A 16,532-nucleotide genomic window follows, 5' to 3' on the forward strand; every position below is an offset into this window, starting at 1 on the left:
ATGACTTAAACCTGCTGACCATCTACTGGGAGCAATAAAACAGCTCCATAACAATCCATCTTTAACATTTTTATACTTTGGGACAAAGTTTTTAGACACTTCTATTTATACTCTATACTCGTATTTATTTATTTTTTTACATCTACTTTATATTGTTCACAGTGATTCAGATGAAACTAGAGTGATTTCCTACTAAAAATGTGCTCTTATTAGGTGTGTTTGTTATTATTATCATTAAGATCGGTACTTTCACCACAGTAGGATTTCAAATGGATGCTTGAAATGAAGCATCATGCTATTGAGGTGATCTTTTTATTGTTAGTGTTGCTAAAAGTAAACATTTTAATGAGATCATAATGTGCATGCATCACCACGGACAACAGATGAACTGGAGCTGAGATTTTTGGGTTTGAGGTTTTGTGGTGTTGCCTGATGGTCTGTTTCAGCGGTGGCCAAGAGCCTTTGCAGAATTACAATACCAAGCTGCAGCTTTTCAGGGACCTTAAAGGAACATATGAGGCTGAACCAAGACACGGTATATGATAAATAAGGATTATTTTGAACTGCGAATCATTCTAAGCAACTTTATTAGTGTCCAAGAATAAAGAAGAAGAAATTGAATTTGAATTGCTTATAAGTTCCCTACTGAGAGAGACCTCTGTTGTTGTGCGTGAAATCTGTTGAAGTCACTCTTTTAGTATTGTTGTTACAGCTCCCAATGCTCCTGTTACCAGGAACATTTTGGACCATTTTAGAATTTACCTTCCAATTCTGCTCCTGTTGCTCCCTCATGCTGCTTCTTCCTGATGTTCTTGTCTGCTGTGATTGCAACATCTATCACAACTGCAGTCTTCTGCTTTTTATTAACCACCACTGTGTCTGGTTGGTTGACCAGCAGCTGCTGGTCCCACAGGACTTTAGCCCTGTTGTTCTCAACCAGCTTTGATGGTGTCTCGAATTAGGACTTGGGAACTTTGACACTATATGTGGAGTTTTTCTTGGTCCATAACGTTGCAGTCCATTCCTGTGCAGGCTTCTAGTGATTGCCCTCTTTCAGAGTACAATTGCTGGTTTGGCTAAGTCATTCACTAGAGTCTTGGCAGTTGTTCTGGGGTTTTTAGGTACATCTTCGATAGTTTTCTTTCCAGAGTCTTTGAAATTGTTTGGTTCCTACTTCTGCCAGACTTTTTCTGTACTGTGTGGCAAATAATTCTGTCCTCATCTGTATGCAAATTGTCTTTGCCAACATAAAAAGGATTTATTTGACAGCACTCATTGGACTGACAATGCTCAGAACAATGGAAAAGTCCAAGGAGCTCAGTGAAGATCTAAGAAAGAAAGCTAGATTTACACAAGCTGGGAAGATCTCTTAGAGCTAACAGTTAATCAGGTGTGACACCACTTTGCCAAGGTCTGAAAGAACACCAAAACTGTCACCCTCAGATGAGAGGAAATTGTTCACAATGGCCTAGAACAATTCAGAAACCACAAAGGATCAAATCTGTCATGAACCGGAAACTGCTGAAACCCCAGCGTCACTGTCTACAGGAAGCCAGTTTTACCTCGCCATGGACTGAGTGGTAACCAACCAAAGAAGAAGGCCCTGCTCCAAAATCAACACCATCAAGCTCAACTGTAATTTGCAGCTGCCCAAATGTACAAACTAAATGCCTTCTGGAAGTTTTATGGTCAGTCAAGACAAAGACAGAGAGCTTTTCTGCCACAATAACAAAAGGTATGGTTATGGGAGCAAAAGTCAGTCTTTCAAATGCTCTACCCAAAGTCAAGCATGGTGATAGCATCATCCTGTGGTACAGCATGACTCTGCTGCCAGTGGTACTGGTACATTGCACAAAGTGGATGGAATATATTCAAAGTCAATAAAGATGTATGCTGTACAAACGTTCCACCCTTGAAAATATTGTATACGACTTGTATTTCCAAAACACAAACACGACTCTTTCAGGGAACACATTACACAGACAGATAATGTAACACAGTTACATCCAATCATTAGAACCGAAGGAGTCCTGCAATCAAATCCAGTGACTGGCTGCTTTTATGAGCCAGATGGTCCGTCTGAGAAACAGTCAACGACTTTGTCGATTAAAGACATGCTGACTGCGACTGTTTTGTTGGGATGTTATGTTCACTTGACTACACTTGATGTAGTCAAGTGTAGTCAAGTACACTCAGGAAATGATTGTATGACTAATCAATAGTTAATTTGTTTTTCATGCGATTATGGGCAGTAAATCTGGGCTCAATATCCGGTTGCACACTCACAGGATTGACAAATCCTTGAGTAAAATTGCTTGCTTTCTGACAACAGTGAGGTTGTTTGTGGCTCATTTCAGATGTGTTTTGTGTGTGTGTGTGTGTGTGTGTGTGTGCGTGCGTGTTTGAAAGCCTCATGTTTAAGTGAAAATTCTAGTCCAGGGAAACGATGCTGAGGCAGAAATTGCCAGAATCTTCTCATGATCGCGTATGATTGAGTTATTGATGATCAGCTGCATGTTTTCTGCAAGTATTATGCATAAACTTCAGGTCTGTGTCTCTTATCTCTGCTCTCCCTCTTTTACATGATTAAAACTTTGCACTTTGTAGAAAAATAGAGAAAATGCTCCAGTCAGTGTTGTGAGGGAAAAGTGTGCTTTGTTTTAAAAACCGCATGCATGTGTGCTTTTACATTTGGACTGATTTTTTTTCTCTTATTATGCTAAACCTGAACTTAACACTAGTATAATAGTGTTAAATAGGTACACTGGAGTAACTGCATGCTCTCAGTGTTCACCTTGTGACCATTAACCACCAAATGCACAATGAAGACTAAGGGAAGGGAATGCAGCGCACTCTGTTTTAATAGCAAGCATACATACAGCATGACATCATTTCCATTTCTGTTAGGCAAACGCGTATCCACATATGCATTGAATAAGTCATGTGTTCCTAATGCTCGATGAGGTTTTCAGCTGTCTGACTAGAATAGGAAAACACATGCAATGAAAGCGGCACACATCTGCAGCTTATCTCGAGGAAAACTATCTGCCAGATGTAGGCTGCATTATCTCCACATAGATGTCAGTGTGACATCTCTGATAGTGTTTTTATTTTGTTTCCAAACCTTTAGTTAAAGCCATCTCCACCTTGACTTGAAGTACAACATCACCAATAAACTCCAGGTCAAACAACTTTTATTCGCCACTGATACATACATGGCACTCCTCACTGGGCACAAGCAGCGTTTGCCGTGGTTAGGTTAAGGCAGAGGGCAGGCACTGTCGGCAGCGTGGGGAAGGCTGTGGGAGGCAGGCGAGGGTCCTGCTCAGCTGGCTCCAGCTGTAGCAGGAGGGGCAGGAGGTGCTGGGGCAGGGTCGGGATCAGGAGCCGGAGCTGGATCGGGAACGATGAAACAGCCCCTCTTGTGCCACTGCATGTCTCGCACACGTCGGACAGACTGGATCTGGGGAGCGGGGGCCTCCCAGTCATTCCAATGCTTGAAATCTCCTCGCTCAAAGACAAACTGCCGACCCCTGTAGCCTGGGTACATGTAGCCAACCCATCTGGAGGAAGGAGAAACAGACAAAATGTGAGGTGTGTCGCAGAAAAACACCCAGAAGGCAGTGCGATGTGGTTTAGATAAGGGTGCGCTGAGGATCTTACGTTCCATTGAGAGCTTTGATGCTTGCTACACGGTCCTGAAAACCATGGCCCCACAAACTGGGCACATCATCGTCAACGATCTCCATCTTTCTGCCAGTAAAACTTGGATTCTCATACAGGTGCAGCTTGTGTTCAGCACCATCCTGAACACAAAAATTACACAAATGTCACCAGGGTGTAGTCTGAATGTGTGCGTGTGTTTGTAGACACTGATTCAGTAAAGCAATCATTTAAAATGTGTCAGGAGGTAAAAATACAACGGGCAAAGGTTACGTGTAAACAGCTCGTGTCAAATATTCTTCACATATCTGTGTGACTGCATCATGAGCTTTGTATGTAAACTAGTCACGCACCACTTTGAGTGGCCTTAGAGACAAGAGGGAGTAGCTGTTCTGACTGTTGGTCCAGGTGTCCCAGCGTGGATACTCTCCTTTCTCCAGAATAAACTGCTCCCCTGTGAACCCATGCCGATCATAACCCACCCAGCTGAGGGGAAAAGAGAAGATCCGAGTTTACCAGCATGACAAGCTTGCCTAACAAGTTATCTTCTACATTTTCTTATATGAATAATCTCACATGCGGCATTACTTACGGTCCTGACTCAACAATCACAGAGCTGACCTTCTGCAGTCCCTTCTCTGTCACATCTTTACACTCTGCAGAAAACTCTGTCTTGCAGCCCTGAAAATTTTCAAACTCAAACAGCACCACCTGGAAACACAGAAACAAAAGGCATTCCATAAACTAACACAGACTCCTTTCAGTTTCCCCTGGGAGCTTAAGATAACAGCCTCCATATAGAAAATAGACATGACATAGGCTGAGCTTAAAAATAACTCAAACTGTCAGGTTCAGCAGATGATGCAGGTACATCTGTGACCAATAGCTGGGCAGCGAAATACACCTGTATAAAGGTGAACCCTGGGAGCAGTTCTTCTATGAGCAAACCAAGTTGTTCCAGTACCTTGTATGTGGCTCCAGCTCCACCCTGGCTCTTCCCAGCAGCTAGCTGCTCCGGGGCACTTTGCTGCTCCGACATCCTATCCTCCTGATCCACTGCTCCTCCACTTTTTGGCAGCAGCACACACATAGAAAAAGCACCGTCCGTCACACATTCATACATGGACGCGCGCGCACACACACACACACACACACACACACACACACACACACACACACACACACACACACACACACGAGAGAAGCTTAATGTCTAAGCTACAATTGTAGAATACATCCTTGAGCAGGAGGACTTTTTTTAAGCCTCAGCAGTAATAATTTACCTGATAAGAGTTTGTTTTTCGAGTATGAACACACATTTTCTTCATCACGTGCAATACTTAATAACAAACTCCACCAAACCTGAGTCTTCCCCGGTGCAGCACCACTGAACTCCTTTGCAATGGCATTATTACACCATGGTGATTGATAAGTATGTGTCCAGTAGGAGGCTTTTACCTGGGTATGCCTGCTAGGAAGCTGTAGTGTCCCTCTTTTTTCGCTGCCACTTGGTGTTTGGTGGGGTTGAGCCATTAGACCGCAGGGATGGTGGGGGGGGGGTATTTATGGTTTATTTCTGGCCACAACAGCAGAAAAGGGGGAGCTGTTGATACAGCAAGTCTGTCGCTCACATTGTGTCCGTAACGCTGCCTCTCAATAGGCAGCTGTGTTGGCACACGCTGCCCTGCCTATCTGCCTGGCTGCCAGCAGGCGTTGTGTGTGGGCACACAGAGAGAGAGCCAAGAGGATTCAGCAAACGGCCCTACTCAGCATAAACACACACACACACACACACACACTCATTCACCCAATCTCAACTACACAAGAGTTCCTCGTGCCTTTTTTGTGTACTAAAAATAAGTAACTTGATTCAAGAAATACCCAGAAGAATGCAGTTTTTCATGTTACATGAGGCTGTGACACAAGTCAAGTATATTTTATTAAGAATTTATTCACTTTAGGACACTGGCCAGTACAACACAGTGCAATATAGACCTTTCCTTTTGAATTTAAAAAAAAAAAAAAAAAAAAGGGCATAAAAATTAACCCTTGAATTTTATGACAAAGTAAAACATCCATGTACATACACACCAGGGACAATCACTCTGAAGCCTCGATCAACACATTCACTTGCATTGCACGAGCAGGCCGACGATACAGAAGATGAGACCAGAGGGGAAGGGGTGGTGGTGGGTGGGTGTCTGTGCTGTAGTGCGTCAAGTGACAAAGTGCTTTACTGAAGCGTGGAGAAAGTAGGGAGATGGCAAATGTGGAGAGGAAGACGGAGATGAGGCGTAGCTGAAGTTCAAATGTTCACATTAGTTTGGTGCATTACAGGACTCGTTTACATTGTAGTGAATGAACCGTCCCCTTCCCTGGAGTAGTGTAAGTCAACATCTAGGTCCTCTGAACCAGTCAGCGAGAGCCAAGCCTGATGTGACAGCAAAGATTGTACATGCATGGATAATGAGTGACAAAAACGAAAGGGAAATTGCACATACTGGGAAATAAAAACAGTATTGTCAGGACATGATCGAGAAGTAGGTGAGTATGGCTTAAATTAGATGCTCGCAGCTACAATCTACTAAAGAAGGGGAAGATGGGCTGATTAGTGTTTTTATAAAAGACTGAGGAGTGTGTTTGTGCTGATTAGGAGTGTGCATGATTGACAGATACAAAGCTGCTTGTCCCATCCCTCTTACACATTGACAAAAAGATAAATCACAAAAAAATATATACACAGTATGCAGCAACTGCACCCCTGTTAGGTTGTGTAACTGTATCAAAGTGAACAGCTCTGCTGTAGTGATGCATCCTTTCCAAAACGAGTTCTCCACCTTTGTTAAATCAATGAGGATACAAATATAACATCTCCTGATTACAGATACTAACATGAGCAGCACCCCCGTGGACGATCAAGACCGTGGAGGTTTGTTCTCAATACGCAGAAATCATTAGTGTCTGAAATGTCATCCTATGGTAAAGTTTGTGTGACTCCAATCAGCAACCTCTGCAGATAACACATACATGGCTAGCCTGTACATTAGCTCAGTAAAGAGGAAACTGGATGCAAAGGATTGGCTGGATTGTCCTCCAGCATGCGATGAAGCTCGTCCAGGAAAAGGAGGTGCTGTGTCTTCCCGACTCCTCCTGGTCCCTCTTTAAAGTGTTCGTGTGAAGTTCGTTTTGGAGCCCCTGTGTTCAAGCATGAAATGGAGTAAGCAGACCAGCCTGATGTTTTTCCTCCATGCTCGTTTTTCTTTTTCCATAGGACAGAGACTTCCCCCCCAAAAAGGCACCATGCACATTTACCGACCCAGATGAGAAGAGAGAGAGAGAGAGAAAAAAAAGTGGGGGGGTTTAAAAAAAAAACAAAAAAAAAAATCATCAGCAGCTGTAGATTCAACCTCCTCCTACTCTCTGGGTCAAACGTTAAGGCTTCTGTTTCACACAGATTCATCTGTTAAGGCAACCTTCAGGAGACAGACAGAGATAAGTATGAGAACCGCTGCTGTTTATTTGTTACAAAACAAGAAGACACACAGAAGAGCCAAAAACCTAGCTCACCTTATTATTTACTTAGCTCTCACTTTCATACTGACTCAGGCGTTTCTTGGATTTCAGCTCTTTCAACCACTGGGGTGAATCCTCCTGGCTACAAAGTAAGATAAACGATGAGTCGACAAATTCTCTCAAGTATAAAATAAACGTTTTGTGTTCAGCTGATGTTGCTTACCCATTTTCTTTCCCGCCAGAGGGGGGCAGCACACGCGCTGCCCTGGGGAGAAAAGGGGACTTGGGAGAGCGAGACAGCTGGGAGGGAGAGGGAGCAGGTCCATCAGTTTGATTGTCAGAGTCCCCCCTCTTCTTCAGCTGTGCCTGACAGAAAAAGCGATGCATTACAAAGAGTTTGCTAAAAAGTCAGTGCGAGTTTAAAATAAGAGAAGGCTCTGTGAAATAAAACTGCAACATGAGAAACAATGCCAGGAGGTGAACGCACAGTTCCTGGCTCACCTTTAAAGCTGAAGGGTCCATGCCAGGGAACAGGGCGACCCTCTGTGGCTGTGACGCAACAGCCGGTGCAGCATCAGCTCCTCTGGGCTTCTCCTCAGAGTCTGAGTCATCGTCTTTACTCTCAGCCTTTGCCTCTGTCGAACGGTGAGCACATATTAACAGGTACTTTCCACCAAATGTCCTGTAATCTCCCCCTAGAGCTTATGTGCAGCAAGTGTAGAAGCTCCTCCAGGGATTTTTAAATTTGCATTTCCACAACAGGGCTTCAGCTTTGGGAGGTTTAAGCAAATTAATTAAAACAAACAAGTAAAGATCTCAAATTCCCTTGGTTATTGTTCGCAACAAAAATGAACCAACCCTGGTCGTCATGTTAATTTATTAGCCCGAGTATTTCCACTACAAAATACAAGGAAACCAACTTGCACCGAAATGCTGGTAGAAATATTAAATGGTTCCTGTTTCAAACTGAAACTTCCTGAAACTTCAACTACCCAGTGAGGACTTATGAATCAGATTCCTGGAATAAATGAAATTGATGTTCCTGGAACTGAATTCAGTCCACGGTCTATCGGGAAAAATTGCATTTAGGGGAACATCATAAGCCTTCTATTCCCTGGGAAAAGTTGTTGTGGTTGGAAAAGTTCTTTGTGTGATTTGGGAGCCAGTTAAGAGAGTGCAGGGAGGGAGTAGGGCTGCCACAAATTTTGATAGACGACTAGTCACCGATTATTTTTGCGATTAGTCGACTAATCAGATCATCATCCATTGGACGTAAAACGTACAGCTTATTGCACCAGCAGCATCTGCTCTTATATAACTATCATTAGCTTACAGCTTTAAGTGTTTAAGGTCTGTGCTAACTAAAAATAAAGACAAGATGATAGTTTATTAAATTTTAATGAAATTTGCAGATTGTTTCGGTGAAGTTTAATAAACTCCTTGCTATCTAAAATATAACAGGACACCGGAGTATATTCTCCAGCATCTCACACTTCTGATGATCAGCTGTCTGCTTGACGTTTATTCAGCTGTGTAAAAACTATAACTTTAATCTCAGCCAAACCGATTTACTCAGGAACAAATAAAATACTAAAAAAAGCCAAACAATAACATTTTTAACTTATCTAAGTGACTCATATATATTTAACCTGAGTAGCGAAAGACGGCGGTGGGTTTGAAAACGATTTGCCAGGAGTCCGGTGTTCTCACAGCTCTAGTGAGCCTTGCCCCCGGCTAACTATCGAGCTAGTGGGTAACGGACGTCTCTGAAAATGTCGGGGCGCTTTTGAGAATATGTGGTGTCCTGATAAACTGAGCAGATATTTGAGGTTTACACAGCTACATTCTCGCCTGAAATATGTTAAACATTTATTTTGTGACCCAGAAAGAATAATAAGAGTAATATTAAAACTAACCAGCTGCCGCCATTGTTGGAAACTGAGCATGTCACTACCCGATCCGTACCGGAAATCCGATCGGTACCCCGCATGCGCGAAAGGTTTCTACTTCCGGTCGTAGCGTTTTACGATAGTTATGGGTCAGAGTATCTGTTAAGAATAACAAGTATATCTTAAAATGTTTGCAATAATGAAGCATTTCAGTACAATGTAGACAAAATCGAAAAATAAAAATAAAGTTACGGATCAGGACTCTCCGATCCTTACTGCGCATGTGCAGATGTTTTCTTCTTCTTCTTCTGTTCGTTTAATGGCAGTTTACTCCCCAGTGAACGAGGATACCGCCACCTGCTGACCGAGCGAATAAACCCTATTATAAACTGAATTAGCGTCATTACAAACGTGTGTTAAATCTGATTTAGCGATAGTCGAGTGTGTTTATGCTTGTCTGTGAGGAGAGGATTGTTGGAATAGTGATGATGATGTGCGCTATCACTGTCAATTGTCAGTAAACACTTAATCTGGCTGATGAATCTACACGTGAGATATTACAAAGTCTGCATTATTAACTCTGTCATTAGGCGCCATTCTTCTTATTTTACGACGCTGTTGCTCAATCGGGGGACGCTCTCTGTTGAGGAGAAAAGCATGAATTTCTTTGTATACGGATTATCCATTGTTTAAATGTCCCGGGCAGTCGAAAAGGAGGCAGAGCTGTTGAGAAATGCTAGGAGCTAACTGGCCGCTAACCGTATCATTCAAATATATTGAATGACGCAATGTTGGCAAAGAGAGGAAGTGACGTAAGATTTGCGCATGCGGGGTACCGATCGGGTTTCCGGTACGGATCAGGTAGTGACAGAGCAGGGCTGCCCTATGAATTCTGGGACACAGCTTCTTCTTCGGGGTTTAACGGCAGCTGGCATCCTTGTACATGCAGTGCTGCCATCTTCTGTTTCAGTCCGTTATTACACTCTTAAATCCTACTACTTATTCCTGTGTCTTTTGGGATCTTACAAAGCTTCAAACGACGCGTCGACTATTAAATCAGTCGTCGACGATTTTGATAGTCGACGTAATCGTGACTAGTCGACTAATCGTGGCAGCCCTAGGAGGGAGGTGAACTTTTGAGAGACTCTAGATTAAAGGCATGTATGGACAACAGAACTGCACTTTGGAGTCTGCATATCTAGAACCTTATTCATTCATGAGCAGTAATGAGTAGTAACCTGTGGAGTCTCTGTAGAGCCAGTCCTCAGTGGTTCCTCCCTCACCCTCTGCTTGTGCAGCACTCTGACGTGTAGCCCTGGTGGGTCGTGTCCGCGGCGCTCGTTTCTTCCCCAGCTGGGCTCTAGAGCGGAGCACGCTGGTATCTAACAGGGTGGTCGGAGCCTGGATATCAAAACACAAAAAGAAAACACGAGACAAAATGTATAAACACAGCATAATAAAGAAGACGTGTGTCACCATAGTGAAGACAGAGCAGACTTTACTGACTTAAACCGGCTCATTTGGTAACGTTCAAAAGGATTGAGCTGTGTTTAGCACTTACGTCAGGGAAAGAGAGCGGCTGGCTCTCAGGTGGGGATGAGGGAGGGAGGCCATCCAGACTGCTGCTTTCAAACGGTGAAGCAACATCACCTGGTGTGTGTGCTGGAGTTGGCTTTTTCGGTGAAGGACTGAGATTACTTTCTGAGCTGGGAGTCGCAGGTGTCAGACTGTCAATGATTAGCATAAACAAGATCTTTGAAACGTCTGAAAACAGCTGCGTGGATTAAGTAACCACAGGATCTCATCATTTCATCAAAACCATGACAACAGTGAAAACAGTGAACCCTAGTAAAGTGAACTGTGTAGAGTGTGTGTTCAGACTTTTAAGAACTTACTCTCCTTTATTATTATCATCAGTGCTCAGTATTTTTGTGATGTTATGTTCTGACCACATGAGGTCAGTAATGGATCGCAAAGTAATGCAATGAAGCGAGAAGAACAATCTGTTGTTCCACCTGAAGTTATTTCAGCTCCGCTGTGGGTTTCTATTAAACCTTTACACACATTTCACTCCTGCATGCTGTTGCTACATAGGCAATATTTATTGGATTACATCATGTTTGGATTTCGTCTTTTTTAAGGTAAACGATCTTTTGTGTTGTTGAATGGGCCGCTGATTTTCTGGTCTTCTTCAAACATTATCACCATAGTATTTAATCATTTTGGATCAACTTGTTTGATTTTATTTAAGATCTTTAATAAACTTTTTATTGTGCTATTATGCTAACTAAAGTTCTTCTTTCATCAGGCTTTAATCATTTATAAACAAAAATGACACTGATTTGTCAGAGTCGAACATTTTATAGATTGTGACTTATTAAACATCTCAGCTCAGGCGGTGCAATGTCAGCAAACATATGAAGAGATTAATGCGTCAGGGTTTAAAAAAAAAATCACTCTGCCTTTCATTCTAATCCGCTGGTCTCGCAATGGCAGCCGTTTGTCTTTGGGTGGTGTGTGGCCTTCAGTCTCAAAAGGCCACGCCTTTTCAGGTGTGGATAAAGCTTGTGCCTGTGGAGACTTGACTGGTCATCACTCTATTGCTGCTTGAACTCTTGACTCCTGGTTTTAATGTAGGATTATTAATAATTAAAAATAAAACTCCCTTTTGTCTGATGCTGATCTTAAAGCACATGTCTGTTTATAAAAATCATCTTTCCCATTTCACTGCTTCCAAAGTGTTTTGAATTAACATTTTACAGTGCAGTCTCACACAGTCGTACAAGTATTGGCCATATCTTTGTTTGTTTGTTTTAAATCAGGGATGTCATGTACACATTTACTCCTTCTGATACCTTAATATGAGAAGGAGAAGAGCAATTTCAGCAGGACATCTCAGTATTTTGTACATGATAAAGTAATGCTGATGTAGGAAACAAAAGAAATTTATCTGAATGACTTCAATTGTAAGAAATACATGTTCTGGTAGCTGTAGCTCATCACAGAAAATGTCATTTCTAAAAAATGTGTGTATCCATTGTAACAACAGAAATTTCTGTAATAAAATAGTGATATAATAATGCAGTTAAAAGTTCAAAATGTATGTCTTCCTTCACATTTTCCAAAGCTGTGTAGTGAGGCAGGAGTAGGGATGGGTACCGGTGTCCGGTGTTCTGACATAAATGGTAGTAACCAGACCGAAAAGCAGCGCACATTTCGGTGCTTTATTTCGGTGCTTTTTTTTCCTGAGCTGTGATACACTTTAGATTCTAGCCAATCATTTTACGTTTCCGAGGATAGTAGGCGGGGCCAGGTACGTACGTTCTGTTAGAGCAGAGCTACAGATTAAAAATGTCCAAGGTGAAGCGGTCAAAAGTCTGGCTGTACTTCACAGCAAAATATGCAAACTCAGCAGCAACAAGTGCTTTAAGCTGATACTGTGATACTGTCAAAGGAGGTAACACCTCAAATCCGATGAAACACCTGGCGACGTATAGCGTTTTTTTTAAAAGCCCAGAAATGCGCCGTATTTGATAGCTTGCTGCGAGACCTCACACCGAGCACATCTACTGTGGGTGGGTTGCCTGTTATGCAACATCCCCCAAAAACACGAAGAGGAGAGTCCTGGCCCCTAGCCCTGCCAGTGTAGCAGAAATGATGACGGATGATGGTGGCAGCAGCCGTTCTTCTCTGCGTGAGTAGCTAATTTACGTTGAGTAGGCTAACCACGTTATTACATTAATGCATGTAAGGTGAACTAGCAAACATCATCATAGCTACATGCGGCTGTCCTCTTGTTTGATGGCAGATACTCCCTTCACCCTGGCTAAAAAGGCTAAAATGACCAAAGAAAAAGTGGAAAACAGTTAAACATGAGAGGTTTTGGACAAAGTTTGTGTTTTTTCCATTGTTTAAGCACTGCTTCCAGCCAAGAGTGATACCATATATGCCCCATAGCTGCAGAAAAGGCTAACATTGTTATCTTTTTACAAAAAACAGCTGAACATGAGAGGTTTTTGGACCAATTTGTGTTCTCCATTCTTTAAGCACCGGTTTGAGCACCGGCACCGTTTCAAAAGTACCGATTTGGCACCGGTATCGGATAAAACCTAAACGATACCCATCCCTAGGCAGGAGTGTTGGCCAGCCCAACCCTGGCCTCTCTTCTAAGTTAGTTGTTTTGAAGTAGCCTAGACATTTTTAATTTACCTAGTTTAGTTGTATTTGCATGTCATTTTTATTGTATATTTACCTATCATCAGTGCGTAGTCCCGTCTCCCAGGTCCCATATTGACTGTCAGTCTCACGGACCGGTGTTTCTGAGCCCTTCACCTCCTCTTCACCACTGACACTTTGCTTCTGCTGTACCTAGGGGAAAAAACAGAAGAGCAATGAATGATGACAACCAGCTTGAGAGACATGAATAGCTAAAAATCAGTGGGGTGCAGTGAACAAGTCTTTAATATCTGTGGACCATTCACATCCCTAATAGGAAGCCAAGCAACAAAACATTAATGAATGATAAAGTGTAATAGTAGCTAATTGACATCATAACTAAAATTACTTCTGAAGAGCACACAGTGTTGCTGATAGAGCAGCCACCAGTGGTAAGACGGGTAATGGAAGGTGAAGGGATGAGTTAATGGAGACAGAACCAGAGTGGGGACAGAGATGGTGGTGGGCGGCTGGGTGATCGAGTGTGTTTTTTCTGCCTACTGAACCATGCCTCTTTTAATGAGGCGGGCACAGAGGACATACTGTCTCAAACCCACACGGAGCTCACAGAGGCAGAAGAACTGATAAGCCTGGCCTATATAGAACAAAACAATAGAAAATCGTTCTGTCCTCAGATGTTGCCTAAGGGCTGGACAAAGAAATCTGATACACCTGGCTCTGTAATTGCCCAGGCCCCTTAACAGCGAGAGCAGCTCAGTAGTTGTGCTTATATGAGCACGGAGGGCAGATTAGAGCACTCGTACTTGAAGCTTTGTGAATGTTTTCTTTGTGTATATAAGAGCAGAGACGCAGGGGTGCTGCAAAACAGGTGTAAGAATGAGCACATGAGGAAGAGTGTGACTGTGTGAAATTCTGATTGAGGGAAAACAAAACAGCTGAAGAAAGTGTGAGAGTGAGGAAAAAACACAGGACATCATTCATCAGCGAAGCCCTTCCCAACAGGAAAAGTGAAAACAGCCAGAATGGCATTCAACAATACTCCCTGCATCTGAGAAAGCACTTGGTACTTCAGCACAACCTCTTCTCAAGGACTTACAGCACCAACACTTAACCTTAAAAACTGCATATCTGAGTCCTGAGTGACTCTGATACAGAAGCAAAGATAAAAAATGCACACACTGCCTGGGCAGAGCCAGTAAAATGTTTCACTTCTCTGGTCTACAACGATCATAATCCAGCATGTGATGCTACAAATATGGAGATTCTGGAGTTTTGATTGTGAAAGCTTCCAGCTACACTTGCTGATATTATGTCATCTTTCAGTTTTACCCTCACATGTTGCTGTACACTGCTATCACTGCAGGCAAATAGGCCTTGTAAAGTTCTGGTGATAAAAATTCCAATCCAATGTGTACATGTGTGCTATTCAACCTAAACACGCCCAGAACACTCCCTCAGCAGATCAGTGCAGAGGACGAACACTGCCTTTGCTGGAACATGTTGTAGTGAGCAGTCTTTACACAGGTACTTATGGCAGGGTGCTCAAAGCAGAGGTTGTAAAGCTGTTTAGAGGCTCATTCATAATCTCTTAGCTTTTATTATTCAGTACAATAGCAGCTTTCAACCAGCCTTGGTAACTGAACTTTAGCTGGAGTCTTTCTGTGTCTTTTTCTGACTTAAATCTCCATCAATCAACAGACAGTGCCAGGTTAGACAGATGTACTGGTTAAACACCCAAAACAAACAATGCCACATATATAAAAAAAAGGAAAAAAAATATCCACTATGGCTGTTAATTACCTTTGCTGAATGAACACTCACAGGTGCAACCTTTGCAGTAATCGTGGAAAAGATGAAGGAAACCGACTGAACTGACAGGTCTAGCAGCTATAGCTCTCAGGAGGAAGGCTTTTCCTTAATAACATTAGCAATAGCCAACTTCCTCTGGACAGGAAGGGTGTGTCAGGGGAAACAACATAACAAAGCCCGGATGAATGGATGGATGAAGGAAAGAAAAGGCTGATCACTAAATATGTCTGACTGACAATCTGCGGAGGAAGGGGCTGGAGCAGGGCCTTGGAAACTTTTTGATAGTGCACCGGCTGCCGATTGCAGCAGTGACTGTTACGTCCTCAGCAGTTAACTGAAAGGCGAGTAGCTGCAGTGCTGTTTCTTGAAAAGGGAAGGGCTCTGTTACCTCATGGTCTGACATCAGGGGCAGAGATCTTTCGATATAGTCATTCTATTTACATAAACAGTGTCTAAGATACAAGCTTGTACCACAATTTGATGCTATCGAGGAATGTGTATGTGTATTTCAGGATGACTATCATTGTCCATCTTATATATGTCAGGGTAATAAAAGCCCTAAAAACACATTCAATCACACTTACAGCACTCACCGCTCCATTCTCATCTGCTTCAATCCCTCTGGCCTTGGTGGAGTGGGAAAATATGCCTGGCGGGCACTCATGTACACCCCAGCAATCAATATCAATATCCTAAAAGATATTCAAAACAACTGCTCCCGTGAGCACTAATCTCATGCCAGCAAATGGGCTTTAGCCGCATGTCAGAAGTTTTACATTACGAGAAACCCTACAAGGAAAACAGAACAGTGCTGTATATATTTTTCATTACACAAGTGTTGCATACAGACGAGGTCTCGCCGTCGTACAAAGCAGTTCGTAAGAACAGAGAGAAGAATGTAAGAAACCTGACTTGGCTTAAGATTTCAGCTCAGAGTGTGCTGAACCTGACTTAGAGGATTACTTTCAGTCTGGGGTTTGTTTTTCTGGTTTGCAAACAGGAAGATTGTTTGAGATCAAATGTGTTTCCCTTCACCGTGTATACATGCTTACATCTTGTAAATTTCAGAAACTGCTACATACATGTTGAAAAATAAAGCAGAAGTGCCTAAAATTTGAGTTTCCTGAATAGGCCTTTGTGTCTGCCTCTTAAAGGGAATCCTCCCGTATATACAAAAAAAACAACCAACTTTCTTCCTTTGTGAAAAGTGTACTTGAAGTGTTAATGTACTTTTTTTTTTTTAAATATTTCGCCCTTTCAAACTTTATTACTGCTTAAAAGGTTGCATTATTACAGGTGTGGCTACTCTGAGTGACAGGTGGGTGCCAACAGATTCAGTTAGCACTGCTAGCTGTCTGCCAAGAGTCACCTGAGATGTTATGAGTCACTGAACTGGTTGTCTCAACCATGTTGGCTTTTTAGAGCTATTTTATTGCAGTCAATAAATAAAAAAATGTTGTTTATGAAGCAGTTAACTGCACC

At 42.6% G+C, this 16,532-nt stretch overlaps 2 protein-coding genes across 2 annotated transcripts in view; both read right to left on the minus strand.

Annotated features, from left to right (window-relative positions):
• Positions 1–3,325: 3,325 nt before the first annotated feature.
• LOC146620707 (beta-crystallin B3-like) lies at positions 3,326–5,146 on the minus strand. Its single transcript, XM_085367803.1, has 6 exons — positions 5,122–5,146; positions 4,628–4,730; positions 4,256–4,374; positions 4,017–4,149; positions 3,664–3,806; positions 3,326–3,563 (listed from the first exon to the last, which is right to left on the minus strand). Exons 2-6 carry the CDS (start codon positions 4,700–4,702, stop codon positions 3,326–3,328), a joined length of 708 nt encoding a protein of 235 aa, XP_085223929.1. The 5' UTR covers positions 4,703–4,730; positions 5,122–5,146.
• Positions 5,147–5,760: 614 nt separating this feature from the next.
• LOC146620708 (uncharacterized) overlaps positions 5,761–16,532 on the minus strand; it is a 30,780-nt gene continuing 20,008 nt past the window's right edge. The window contains exons 8-14 of the mRNA XM_085367050.1: positions 13,318–13,433; positions 10,627–10,792; positions 10,304–10,466; positions 7,678–7,811; positions 7,400–7,542; positions 7,231–7,318; positions 5,761–7,136 (exon numbers count right to left, since the gene is read on the minus strand). Coding sequence (XP_085223176.1) covers positions 7,243–7,318; positions 7,400–7,542; positions 7,678–7,811; positions 10,304–10,466; positions 10,627–10,792; positions 13,318–13,433 — 798 coding nt within the window. The 3' untranslated portion in view covers positions 5,761–7,136; positions 7,231–7,242. The remainder of the gene's footprint in view (positions 7,137–7,230; positions 7,319–7,399; positions 7,543–7,677; positions 7,812–10,303; positions 10,467–10,626; positions 10,793–13,317; positions 13,434–16,532) is intronic.

The sequence above is a fragment of the Diplotaxodon limnothrissa genome, linkage group LG12, assembly GCF_057381915.1.
Source record: "Diplotaxodon limnothrissa isolate DT_005_m linkage group LG12, D_limnothrissa_male_GT1.1, whole genome shotgun sequence".
Lineage (NCBI taxonomy): Eukaryota > Metazoa > Chordata > Actinopteri > Cichliformes > Cichlidae > Diplotaxodon > Diplotaxodon limnothrissa.

Excerpts from the sequence above, each read along its gene's own strand:
- LOC146620707 (XM_085367803.1), bottom strand. The coding sequence starts at position 4,702 with ATGTCGGAGCAGCAAAGTGCCCCGGAGCAGCTAGCTGCTGGGAAGAGC. Across the intron at positions 4,150-4,255 it reads GTGATTGTTGAGTCAGGACC|CTGGGTGGGTTATGATCGGC; the intron begins GTAAGTAATGCC and ends TTTTCCCCTCAG. Across the intron at positions 3,807-4,016 it reads CTCTAAGGCCACTCAAAGTG|GATGGTGCTGAACACAAGCT; the intron begins GTGCGTGACTAG and ends TTTTGTGTTCAG.